At 37.9% G+C, this 13,814-nt stretch overlaps 1 protein-coding gene across 1 annotated transcript; it reads right to left on the bottom strand.

The window, feature by feature from the left end:
- Window positions 1-669: 669 nt before the first annotated feature.
- LOC136676288 (lysosomal protective protein-like) lies at window positions 670-9,818 on the bottom strand. Its single transcript, XM_066653171.1, has 11 exons — window positions 9,646-9,818; window positions 9,034-9,145; window positions 8,599-8,733; window positions 7,704-7,862; window positions 6,761-6,852; window positions 6,233-6,317; window positions 5,996-6,145; window positions 3,781-3,908; window positions 1,246-1,420; window positions 1,047-1,124; window positions 670-750 (listed from the first exon to the last, which is right to left on the bottom strand). The coding sequence occupies exons 1-11, from the start codon at window positions 9,816-9,818 to the stop codon at window positions 670-672; spliced, it is 1,368 nt and encodes a 455-aa protein (XP_066509268.1).
- Window positions 9,819-13,814: the final 3,996 nt, after the last annotated feature.

A 13,814-nucleotide genomic window follows, 5' to 3' on the forward strand; every position in this document is an offset into this window, starting at 1 on the left:
CTAAAGCATACATCCACTGTAAAGTATTAATGCCCACTGGAAACGTGCAGTTAAATACAATGACATCATGTTTCCTATACCTGTGTAAAAGAAGTGTGATGCTGCCTTATTTTATTTATTTATTTATTTGTTAGATGCTCTGTAAAAGTTTATGAGTGTGATGATGTGAACATGGCCCCCTCCAGGGTGTGTTCCTGCCTTGCGCCCAATGATTCCAGGTAGGCTCTGGACCCACCGCGACCCTCAACTGGATAAGCGGTTACAGATAATGAATGAATGAATGAATGAATGAATGAATGAATGAATGAATGAACGAATGAATGATGTGCACATGTTCACTAAGAGTGCATTATGGATTGATATAAATAAGGGGTCAGAAGTATTGTATAGCATATCAATTTTTGTGTTTATTTACACACAATGGTAATTTCTGGCAATAACAAAAATGAAAATGTACAAAGATTTAGCTTTGATAAATCAGGATCTTTACAAATCCAAATACAAATTTTATCATTCCAATCTCATATACATATTTACTATTAAGTGTCAGTGTAAATTTTCAGAAAAATGAAGTTAAAATTAATGACAGAATATCAGGCAGGCTTGAAGTTTTGGTATCATACTGTTTTAACCTATCATTGCAGATGACTGTGAGATTGGAAGTAAACTCTAGTAAGAGTTGGCCAAATAATCCTTGAACATCTGGAGAGCAGCAGCAGGCTTGTATTGAGGAACCATGTGACCAGCACCCTGGATAGATAAACACATTCAAAATTAATATCCATTTCCAAGTTGATTGACTTGAACATGACATTATATTTTATAGACATTCTAATCCAGTCACTTTCTAATTCAGTTTAAAGATTCACTTAAAGCTGAACAATTCTACAGAACAGTCCCATTCTACCCATTCCCATTTCCATTATCTACATCATCAAATTTTATATTTTAATTTCATTAATACAGAAACATCTCTATGTGCTGTACATTCATATGCTACATAGGACAAAATCTACACATTTATTAGGTTCTAAAAAATCGTATACCTTCACAGTGAGGAAAGTGAGTTTTTCATATTGTTTAACGTAGCCAGCAATCTGGTTGTTGTTATACCATGGTCCGTACTGACTCAACACCTGCAAAATATTTCACGGGATGGATAGATAGTACAGAAATTCTATCCTTTTTAATATTTAATATGGAAATTCTCTGAAAAAAGGGACTTAGTCTATTGAAGCAAAACACATAGGTATTTACCGGTAGATTAAGGGCATCTACAAACCACTCTGCACCCAGGAAATTGCAAGCCATGTCAATGTCTCCATTGTAGACCAACAGTCGAAGGTTCTGCTGCAGTAGATACTGGTAAAATGGAGTCATGTCACTGTAGGTCCTCTGGTAAAGTGAACCAACGGTGGAGCTGAATAAGACATGGAAAATAGTTGAATATTTGTTTTAATTCATTTAAATGATACAAATTAATACCCAAAGCCACCCACAATAATCATCTGCATATATGTAAATAATAAATGACATGGTTGATGTATCTATACTCTGAAAAACAAAGCTGGCAGAAGGGTGCTTTGCTATAATATTTTGAAAGTTTTGCTGTTCAAAAACTTGTTTCTTCAGAGCAGTGAATTTCAGTATGTGGGGATGAATAGCTCACAAGATCAGAAGCTGGAATGTATTAATTTCATTCACTATTCCCTGAATGAAGGTGTTGACTCGGGTTGAGTCTGGCTGTGTCAGTTAAAGAAGCAATATGTAATACTGACACTAGGTGTTTAAAATCGGAACTATAATACACTTTCAAAACAGTGGAGAGAGCTGTCTGACTCCTCCCCTTCCTCCCCACAAATGAAGCTGGAGCAGGTTGCCAGTTTGAGGAAAACTGAACGAACAAGCAAGAGATAGCTAAGAAGAATGTACCATAATCAACTTATATACACATAAATCTGTTAATCATTTCACTAAAACATCTACCTACATAAAAAAGTGTAACATGTGGCCACCATTTCTCTGCATTTACAATTTGCAAGTATTTGCTGTAAAAAATAACCTGAAATCTTTCGACTGGACATGGCTTTTGTTACTTATCGATTTTCCTTTCCACCAAAAACGTCATTTAGGAGGCTAATCTTATCCACAATTTTCATAGTCAAACATTTCATTCCACCTTACATGTGTCGGTTTACGAGTCCTAATGGTGTTATTCACCAAGTTCTTGATTTCTCTGTACCACCTTAAGAACCAAAGCTAGAGCTAGATCTTTTTAAGATTTTTGAAGCAACTGTTATTCCACTTTATTTGTTTAAAACACACAAACCAATTGTATGTGATGTCACTAAACGTTTACCTACTTAAGAATAGGGTAGTAATATAAAGAGCTGCCACTGTTTTCCCAAGAATGTAATGTCTAAATCACATTAAAATTTAGACTAGACCATGCTGGTGTTATTTTATCTTCAACCATAAATGTCATTTTTGAAGGCAAATCCTTCCTTCCTATTCACAATTTTCATATTCAAGCACCTCAACCTTGACATTCCACCTCAAAAGGGTCCGTTTGAGTCTCCAGCTTCTTATTGAATATTCATTTCCACCTGAAATAGCTATGCAAAGCTAAAGCTAACACTAGGTTTATAAACAAAACTCGCTTTGAAAAACTTATTTCCCATTTTGTCCATTTAAAAACACACAACCAAGTGTACATCATGTCACTTAAACATCTACAAACTACAGAAATGCTTATATTTGCTGTGTACTACCAAGCTTGATTTCTCCGTTCCACCTTAGATAGATGATTATGCGAAGCTTTTCAAAAACAATTTTTACTCCTTAATTTCTTTAAACACACACACCATGAAGAAACACACATAAATCTGCATCAAAATCTTTAAAACAAACAAACAATGGTATTTACACTTTTCAATCATGTTGTAATTCACCTTCTTCGTATAAAACACACAAAACAAAGTCCTAACAAATTTCAAACATCACTGTGCCTCACTTTCTTTATATACAGCACATGGCCTTTAATACTTTTAATCTATTCATAGGCGTGTGTACTATTTTTTTTTTTTTTTCAGAAATGATTTGCTGTTACCTGTTCAGGAGGAAATTAGCCAGCTCTGACTCTGTTCTCTAGTTTTGCGGCTTGTAAACCACTTTTCACACATAAGGCCAATATTTCCTCTCATTTTACTCAGTCTCTGGTCATGGAGATATTTAGAAGGGCAGTGGGGCTTTTTGTGTCCGGTAAAATATAACATTAACTATGTTCACTTGGTTATTTCATGGCTGCAAGACACCGTTTGTAGACCTGGCCAAACGGTGGATTGTAAAATGATTGGACAGAGGGTGGGATGACAGGCATGGCCTCAGAGGGTGGGATCATAGGCGCTCCACTCAAGACTGGCGACTTCTCAAGGAGAATATACAGCTTTAGTAATACTGTGAGAGGCAGCAGTATTTTAGCTTTGACTGTTTCTTTAACCTATGATCACAAACCGTGGACAAAGTACAGTAAATATCCTACAGATTGCTCCTTTAAGCCAGAGGTCCATCTTATATGGGCCAGATGTCATGCACGTTGTGGACAAATCTGGCCCACGCAACACACGCTGCAACCCAAGTCAAGCTCAGCTTTGCCAGTACTGTAACTCAGCCATATATTCCCAGACGTCCACAGATTAGGCCCTAATTGATCTGCTATCTTCAAAGGTTCGTCTTTCCCAATATTGTTTTAACATTCTGATTCCAAACTTGGGCTCCTACCTGCAGAGCTCCCAGGATGGCACAGAGGTAGGGATGTGCAGAGCAGCTCGAACATTAGGATTGTTCAACCAAACATACATAGCTGTCCCATTAAAACACTTGGGATCTCCAGGAACAGATACATCCACCTGAGAGAAGGATAGGGAGCCAGAAAAGAATGGTTATTTTTATATTATTAATTCATTTCAGTCTGGAGAAATGAAGCCAACGGACAATGAAATGTATTATTATGATTATGAAGTTCAGAGTGTAGACCCATGACTTTGTGTTGTCTCTGTGTTACTATCTCTGTATATAATAGGCATATTACTTCTTTTCCTTTTGGATGCACATTCAGTGCAAGGTTCATTCATTCGCTGATTGACTCATTTGTCTTCTGTTACTATTTCATCTTGTTGAAAGTTATAGCGGGTCCAGAGCTACCTTGAAATCATTGGGTCCATCACAGGGCATCACACACTCAACCAGTCACTCACATATGTGGATAATTTCACACCCTCACTCACTCTCAGACTTGTGGATAATTTTACATAGCCAGTCCAATTAAAAACATGTTTTTTGAAACTGTGGAACTAAGGTAGTCAGGATGACTTGGGTGATTGTTGGCACTGAGACGGTTGGCAACCCTCTCCACCACTATGTGCTGACACTAATAAATCCCCACAGTAGAAATTTGATTTACAAAAAATGTTTCATTAGAAGTGTTCATTGGTTTAACCATGTAATGGCATTTTCAGACAATCATTCACAAGGAAGGTACATTTTTAATTTCTTAACAAGCTATTAAGAGAGTACGGAACCAACTACATGCTTAAAATAACTCAGCTTTGTGGTTATTATTAATCTGAAAGGTCTCTTCACATATTCAATTGTGTTTGTGAGGACCAGTGGAGTGGAGAATGTGACTAGGCCACTGCCTACTAATAAGGTAGGTCTTTTTCACTCTGGCTCTTAACAATGTTGCCTGTAGAGTTGTGTGCTAGCTGACTAATATAAAATGGCTTGCTTTGTGTTATCTGCCGCATGCTATGGGCCTTGTGTTAGAGAATGTTTTATTAAGCAATACTAACATGCCTAGCTTTCTTTGTTCATATAAGCTCTGCTGCATGATGGCTTGTGTGTCTGAATGACAAAGCAATGCTGACACATTTTATATTAATTGCCAAATATTAAACTGTCTGGTTCACTTATGTCTGACAAAGCTTTTGCTGTTTGTTGTGTGGCGGGTTTCAATGAATGAATGAATGACACAATGCACATGAGGTGCTAACATGTTTGCTAGTTCATTTCCTTGGTTTGTGCTGTCTGTCCTGAATGCTGGGTTATGGCCTAACCAATGAAGTAATCCTAACATGCTTTTGAGTTCTCTATTATTGCTCCATATTGGTTTTGATTATATTTTTTTTACAATTAAGCACTGCTAGTTAATTAAGGCACAGCTTTCTTGGTTGAATTTAGTTCTGTTGCGTGATTTAAATAGTTCCCTGACTGGTTTCTATGGATAAACACTGAAGCCATGCTAACATGTCCTGCAAGTAGATATTTTATAATGAGCTTTCTTGATTCATGTTAGCTCGGCTGCATGTGCCTAATTACTGTGAATGAATAGCAAAGCAATGTTAACGTCTGAAATGTTGACTAATTGTAAGCTTTCTTTGTGGATTTCAAGCTGTGCTGCATGTTAACAAACTGGGTTTTGCTATTTGACGAATCCTGAGATTTCTTATATTATGCTGGTTCTGCTGCAAACTGGCTAGCATGTCTTGCATATTATCATGTATTAAGTCCCTTGTTTCATGATTAGCTCTACTCATTTAATAGACAATAATGTTTTGCTAATCACTAAACTAATCTTGCTAGTTAACTAATACAAAGCTTTAGTATTTTAAGGCTAGCTCTACTGGGTCATGGTTCATGACAAGCTTTACTCCAAGATTTGTTTCTGGTTTATGTTAATAATTAGCAACAAAGTAATGCTAAAATAATATGGGTACACTATTACATTAAAATATATGCTCATTCATTTCAAGTTCAGTGTGTTCTGTGCTTCACTGTTGTGATTATACTGCAAACAAATGTTAACGGCTCTCTTGTTAAGCTTCTTGTTTTCTATTAGCTTCTATTTTCTATTATATATATATATATATATATATATATATATATATATATATAGAGAGAGAGAGAGAGAGAGAGAGAGAGAGAAGTTAGGACTCACTTGGGTCTGGAATTTGAAGCCATAATGCCGGAATAAGTTGGACATATCGGCCGTGTAACGGCCTTGTGCATTTGCTCCTCCATAGCATGGTGCATACAAATTATAGATGTTCAGACCAATGTCCTGGATCAGATACAGGGCATTGTAGACCTACAATGAAGGAATAATGGTAATAGTAAGTTTAGAATTCAGTTTATAATACTGAAATTCACACTCGATGGGTAGTATAATGTTTACCGCATTCTGGCAGTAGCTGTTGCTGTTGCCGTAGAAGTTGCAGGTGCCACTGGAGCAGCAGTACTGATTTAGTTCACTCCACAAGCTTTTAAAGGCAAATGGATATCGTCAGGTTTCACTCAGTAATATCACAAATGTATGTCCATAGTCAAAAATGATTGAACTCGGAAGTGTATTAACTGATTTGTCCAGATTTGCTTCAGTTCCTAATCTTCTGGGAAGGCCTTAGTCTAAATTTTGGAACACTGCAGTACAGATTTGATAGCATTCATCCACAACATTGGTGAAGTTAGGTACTGATATTGGTACATTGGTTTTGCATAACAAAGTTTTGCAAGTCCAAACTTTTATCACTCCAGAGAAAAATGTGTCATATGATGGCCTAGATGATATTCTGGATCAAGCATTGTTACATTAAGCCCATATTTAGCTCTACCAAAGTGTTCTTTGCACATGTCTTTGTCTACAGTGTATTAGTAGCAGAAAATGTTAGGACATACAGTATATGTAAATGATGGGTTGCCATACCTGTCACCAATAATGCCATGGTAGTATCCAAAGTACACCAAGGAGTTGTCATTTAATGAATAGCTGGTCATACCATTCCCAACACCCATTCCCTGTAGAGAAGAGTCAGATGGTATTTACTATAGAGAGGTATATTGTAACAATTCCTGTAAGCCCCGTGTAAGCCATAATGATTTATTGATAACTGGATTATATATTAAACATGTATACACATAATGCTGTCTGTATTCATACGGATTTATTAAAGCTTTTATTTAGTGTGGCAAAAATCTTTATATATCATCAGTTCACTTGAAGAATATTTGTAAACACTAGAAAATTATAATTGTTTTCTGTTGTAAAATGATCTCACAATCAGATATTATGATGCAAGATGTGATTCTAAGTGTTGTGGTCTCATGGGAGGACCACTATTCTGCTTGCACTACCACAGATCCAGCCCCTTAAACTTGGATAAACTCTAAATCTCTTAAGGGCAAGGCTGTCCTATTCCTTCAGGTTGAACTTTGTCTCAGCAGTGGAGACCTGTTCTAAGTTTCAGAATTCCTCAGGGCATGGGAGGCTGGATCTTTGATAGCTCATCTATCTAGTCACTCTAAGTATGCAGAAGCAGTTCTGTGGCAATTACACTAGCTGTTATAATGCATGCCACATATATGCATGCTTCGTAATGTCTTGTTAATGAATTTACAATGCTTTGTGAGTGCAGGATTCATAGGAATTGTTACCAAGTGTTTACATCTGTGCTAAATACAACTGCTACACTTTTCCAACAGAATTCCTTATCCTACAGTGAGAAGACCTTAAGGAGTTTCTTCAAAGAGCCTTTCGAAATACATGCTAATATATTTCCTACAGGTCCTTTCCCCCTAAAACAAGGCATAACCTTTTCAAAAAAATATTCTTACAGTACAGTAAGCCTTTCTGCTTTTTGATGGACTACCTTGAAGTTGATGTTAGCAGAGCCACTGGCAATGAGCTTTGAGAGGGTGGGTGCATAGACACCTCCATAACTCTCTGCAAATACATAGAAGTCATTGGAGGTGAAGGAAGGAAACTTGCTGAAGAAGTCTAGGAGAGCATTGTAGTTGTCCTCAGCCACCTTAAAAACAGAGAGATGGATGTACAGAAAAATATTAAAGATCTCTATCTTTTAAGAAAGACCTGAATTTTAAAGAACTGTTCTGGAGGACAAACACATATTGTTTGCTTAGAGTCTACCTTCATTTTTCCTTGAATGATTACTAATGCTAGGCAGTCAATCTCAAAATGGATGTTCTGTTGTTTCCCGTGAGCTAGGTGGGAACATTCTGCCACCACTTGGTGACAATATTTCATAGCGGTGGTCAGGGGAATTTTTTATCATGTTCACTTTTTGCTGTTGACCACAGTGACCATCAATTTGTTAATACTAAAGATTCTTGTTCATAACACATGTCGAAACACATGTCAACAAAGAAAAAAAAAAAAAACACAGTAAATAAAAAATAGCCTACGTTCAAGACAATTTTAGGTTTGAATTGTGGCTAACACAAATGCCTCAGTGTAGTATTTCTATCACCATGACAACATTTGCAAAGCTGCATGCCATCCACCATCACAGATTCTGTTATGAGGCAGAATTGTACACAATAGACTGAATTCACTGGACATTTATTATAGCACAGTAGGTAACACCAACACACAAATAGTGTAGCACTATCGCCATGGAAATGGATACATGACTGCATGCTGTTGTTGGACAAGTACTGTCACCAATTCTGCTGCGAGGATTGGAAGGAAGGATTTCCAATAGTGAAATGCTGATGCTAAAAAACATGTGGGCAGTACTTTCCTACCTGTGGATCACTTGTCTGATAGTTTCCAGATGTTGAATAAGAGAAGCCCACTCCAACTGGAGACTCCACATATAGAACATTAGCCACCAGGTTCCAGCTGTAAGGGTTTATGTAGACCGTGCCATTATCATTCAGCTGGACACATGTAAACACAACAGAACAATCATTAAGGAGACAATGGTAGTAAAAACAACCCCGCATTAGATTTTCCTGGCTTCTTTAGTAGAAACACCTACCTTGCTGCCACATAATATAAGTGTTAGACTATCACTCATATTTTAAATAATTCAGATCACTAGATCAGACCACTGAAGTCTGGATATTTGAACAATAATCAGTGGTTGATCCTACGGCAGTCACTTTCCATGAAGGGATCATACAGATACAAGTTAGGTGTTGCTATAATTTGGTAATGTAATGCATAGTTAAGCTTACATGGAAAGGCCCATTCTCAGCCAGTAAGCCCTCCATGGAGCTACATCCTGGACCTCCATTCAGCCAAAGTAGTAGTGGGTCTGTAGATGGATTGTTCTGTGACTCCACAAACCTGTTCCACACAATCAATACAAGGTTCAAATGTTTAGAAAAAGGTGCTGCGATTATTCACTTCTTCATTTCTTCATTAATTTGTCTTTGGTAACGCCATTATCCTGATCAGGTTTGCTGTGGTTCCAGAACCTACTTGGAATCATTGGGTACAAGGCAAGAATAGACACAGGTGCCAGTCCATCTCAGTGTATCATAAACTCACACACTGTGGCATAACCAATCCACCTAACATCATGTGGTTTTGGATTGTGGGAGGAAGCCGGAGCAACCAGAGGAAACCCACATAGACAAGAGGAAAACACCTCCTCACAGACACTGACCTGAGGCAGAGGATCCACAAACCCAGGACCCTGCAGCTGATATTGGACCAAGTGTTAATTTTGCCAGCTGATTAATTTCAATTAATTTTTTTTTCCTTTTAAAATATCAACAAAGAATGCCATTCCAACATATGCATACAAATTTAATACATATATCTGTAATAACATATGGACTCACCAGTAGTGTAAGTATTTGCCTTGTCCAGCCTGGAGATAACCCGAGTAATGCTGGAAGTTTGGGGTCTGGCTCAGCCCTGGGAGGGAGGTAACAAGATCTGCTGCAGGGCCACTTTGGGCATAAGTGCCCCCCAGGCAGAGGGCTATCACAAATGAGCTGCACCAGGAAAGCATGACGGAAACCTGCTGCATCTACAACTTTCTCACTTTCAAACCGACAACTGTTCTTATAGCCATCCTTATCTCAAAGTTCTCCCATAAGTTCCATGCCTAATCAGCTTTCACAGCTTTATCTGATAGCAGCTGTATTTCCATCCTGCTGGAGATTGTAGTCTAGGAAAACATAAACTTGGAATAAGGCCTCTGGAATATTGCCTATGTCTCTCTGTGTAAGTCAAGCACTACTCCTCCAGTGGAAAGATGCTGTTTGTTTCCATATCTTTCTTATACTTTGCCAAGGAACAGCCTGTAGTCTGAGGATACATCAGGCCAAATTTATAAATTAAGTCTTGGGTTTCATAGATTCTCTGTTGTGTTTCTGCCATGTATATGCATCCCTCTAAAAATGCTCAAGTGGGCAGTCAAGGTAATGTTGCACAAAGTTGAGAAGTGAATTTGGGATGACAATATCACTGGTTTGATCCCCTGGACGGGCAGGAAAAATGGGGCAAATGGAGTTAAGGATCAAACTTTCTCCTCCCTCCAAAGAAGGGCATAGGTATTTAACCCAAACTGTCCACCAAAGTAGCTGCTTGATGCAACTGTGCATTCACTGATTGAGTTGTATGTAAAACTAAATTTATAACTGATCATTCTTCTGAAAACCTGAAATGAAATAAAGACACTCTGGAACAGCAGCACATGACTCACCCCGAAGAATCATCTGGCCACCACCACCCAGTTGACAAATTGCACTTTTCCCTTGCTTGGTACCTATTCTACCCAACTCTGCCCTACTCTCCTCTACTCACTGAAATTCTTTCATCTGCACCCAATTTAAATGTTGAGCCTCTTCAAAAGGCCACAGTGTAATTTTACAAGTTACCACAAGGATTTGAATAAAAACAAATATGATCTGTACTGTAGCTTGGAGATTTTACAAATAGTGAATTTGTGCTGGGTGTCTGTATTTTGCCATTTTTGACAAATCTCACTGGCCAATCAATGCTTTTTAAGGTTCACTCATCATGTTTAGTCCCTACTCAGATCGCATAGAACCACAAGCAAGCAGGGACTAAAGGAACCTGGTTCTAATACGAAACCCTAGAAATATGGTTAATGAAAAAGCTGAGTAGAGTTTAATTTAAATAAAGTAGGTTCCAGTTGAAAAGCATCAAAAGTGAACTCTGAACTCCTCCCCCGCCCCCAATCCTATTCAACAAATTGGCCACCCAAAAGATCCAAATGACACCCAAATATAATATCCTAGTTGTCCAAGTTCAATACCTGTTCTTGCTAAATTTTATGTGGCTGAATGCATCGAGTTCTTATAGCGATTTTCAAAACCCTAGTGTAAACCCTTCCCAGACTTGTAGAAACAGCTACTGCAGCAAAAGTAGAGGTTGCACACATTAATATCAGTTAATATAGGAAAAATGTGTAGAGGTAGAGGGAATATATAAATAATATTTTATAAAGCAATATCACAGTGAGAGATATTCTCCATTAAGGTGCGTTCACTTGCCAAAATCATGTGGAGCTTGTTGAAATCGGGCTCATTTTCCACTCCAAACTATTCATGCATTTCTTCCATTTTCCCCATTCATGTCACATCACCGGCCATAAAGACAATGCATTGTGAATTGTTGTGAATTAAATGTTCGCTTGAATGTTGCACCTACGTTGCATCACTGGCGCGAGGGGGGGAAGTTTTATCTTTATAAACTTGCCCTGGAAATGATCACGGCTGACGCAATAAAAAAATGCTGTACTTTTCTTAAGGAAGTATGAGCCCCAACCCAACGCTGAGCCCAAGAGAGGTCAAACAACCTGAAGTCTGAGTCTGAGCGAAAGAGTGGATTTCAGCTGGGGATAAGGATGGCTTCCCAAAAGAAATAAGAGGATCTTTCTTCTTACCTTGTCATTTTTCAAAAGACAAAGGTTCATAAGGTTTGTCTACACCTTTAAAAACTGTTACATGAATGCAACGGTCGTAGAGGGATTCCACAGACAATCCACTATTCACTTTTTCAACCCTCAGGAAAAAGCATATAGCACACAGGTTTATTTTATTTATGTGTGTTTTGTTTTTTGTTGGGGGCAATAAAATGTAATGTGTACACACTGCTACAATAACACTAAATGAAACAGGTAACTTCAACTAACCCTAACTCTAGGCATCACCCTAGTCCTAATTCCAAAACCTACACCAAACCTAATATTATGGTATTTTCACACATAAAATTCAACAAATGTCCTAACCATGGTTTGTATTTTTGTACATTGTATATACATATGTTCTGATCAGTTTTGCTTTCACACTGCAATTTAGCAAGCACACATCCTGTCGTCATCACTAACTCAGACTGCATCTCCTTGTACTTAACACGGATTAGTTTGTAGATGGCTGTGTATCTGAATGAATATATTCATTTATACTATTTTCTAGTAATATTTATTTGTAGCTCAGGTCAAGACACATCATATGTAACACACAAACGTATGCAATTCTTAGAATACTCACTTAGCAACCTCTTTATTTATACTTTCTGTTCTACCTTTAATTCCTTGCACTGATTAATGTGTCCCAAACCACACAAACATTATCTTTACCTTCTACACTACTGAGTGGCCTTCTGATAATGATGCTGTATGTTTCCTACCCTGTTTAGTTTACTTGTGTGTGGTTTGGGATAGAGCAGAATAATACAGTCGCAACTGTGGTTGTTTAAATTAGTTTTTTTTTTTTTTTTTAATTCATCTTTATTAGAATAACATGACATTAAAACCAAGGCAGTAGATGTGTGAGACTGGAGAGAGGTGTTATATGTATTTTTCCCCCATCTTCATCTCTGAACATTAAAACACAACAGAACCAAAGAAGTTTTACATCAGTTTCACTGAAGGAAAATGTTATTGTTCTGGTAAATTAAAGGCTTTTGTGTTTTCAGCATGTAGGCATTAAGTAAATCATCTGGTCACGTCCATCTCTGTCATTTATACTGCCTTAGTTTCTTGTAATTGATCTGAAAGTTCATCCAGAAAGTTCATCCAGAAATTTTTCACACCACACATGAACCAGACCTTGGTTCAGTTCGATTTGGCTCGAGACCACCCCTTTGGTCTGCACAAATTCTAATCCTTTTGTCCAGACAGTGGTTTGTGGTACTTCCTCACACTGTCAGAATAGTTGTAACTGTGGGGGTACTCTCAAGGGTACATTTTCAGAACCTTTAGTTTCCCAAGGGAACATACTTGTACCATGTTCTGCAATACTGTAGATGTTTAAGTTGTGTGGATTTCCTATATGAAAGCAAAGTTAGGCTTCATCCTAAACCGAACACTAGATATCAACCTAACCCTAATAGAAAGACCAGTCTACCTATACCAACATGTGTTTTGGACTGTGAGAGGAAAACCATGCAGACACATCAAACTGCAACCTCTCAGACAGCAACCTTTGGTGCACAACATGTTGTGGCACCATGTTATGTGCCAGCTGAAAATGGTTCTTTGGAATAACATTATGACAGATATATCATACCTCTTCTACAAACCGGATTCCAAAAACTTTGCGACACTAAACAAATTGTGAATAAAAACTGAATGCAATGAAGTGGAGGTGCCAACATCTAAAATTTTATTCAGAATAGAACACAAATTACAGATCAAAAGTTTAAACTGAGAGAATGTATAATTTTAAGGGAAAAATACATTGTTTCAAAATTTCATGGCATCAACAAATCCCCAAAAAGTTGGGACAAGGCCATATTTTACCACTGTGTGGCATCCTCCCTTCTTCTTACAACACTCAGACGTCTGGGGACAGAGGAGGCCAGTTTCTCAAGTTTAGAAAGAGGAATGCTCTCCCATTCATGTCTAATACAGGCCTCTAACTGTTCAATCGTCTTGGGCCTTCTTTGTCGCACCTTCCTCTTTATGATGCGCCAATGTTTTCTACAGGTGAAAGATCTTGACTGCAGGCTGGCCATTTCAGTACCCGGATCCTTC

Source organism: Hoplias malabaricus, chromosome 2, assembly GCF_029633855.1.
Source record: "Hoplias malabaricus isolate fHopMal1 chromosome 2, fHopMal1.hap1, whole genome shotgun sequence".
NCBI classification, from domain to species: Eukaryota; Metazoa; Chordata; class Actinopteri; order Characiformes; family Erythrinidae; genus Hoplias; species Hoplias malabaricus.

Excerpts from the sequence above, each read along its gene's own strand:
- LOC136676288 (XM_066653171.1), bottom strand. The coding sequence starts at position 9,818 with ATGCTTTCCTGGTGCAGCTCATTTGTGATAGCCCTCTGCCTGGGGGGC. Across the intron at positions 6,146-6,232 it reads ACAGCTACTGCCAGAATGCG|GTCTACAATGCCCTGTATCT; the intron begins GTAAACATTATA and ends CCTTCATTGTAG. Across the intron at positions 751-1,046 it reads TCACTTTCCTCACTGTGAAG|GGTGCTGGTCACATGGTTCC; the intron begins GTATACGATTTT and ends TTATCTATCCAG.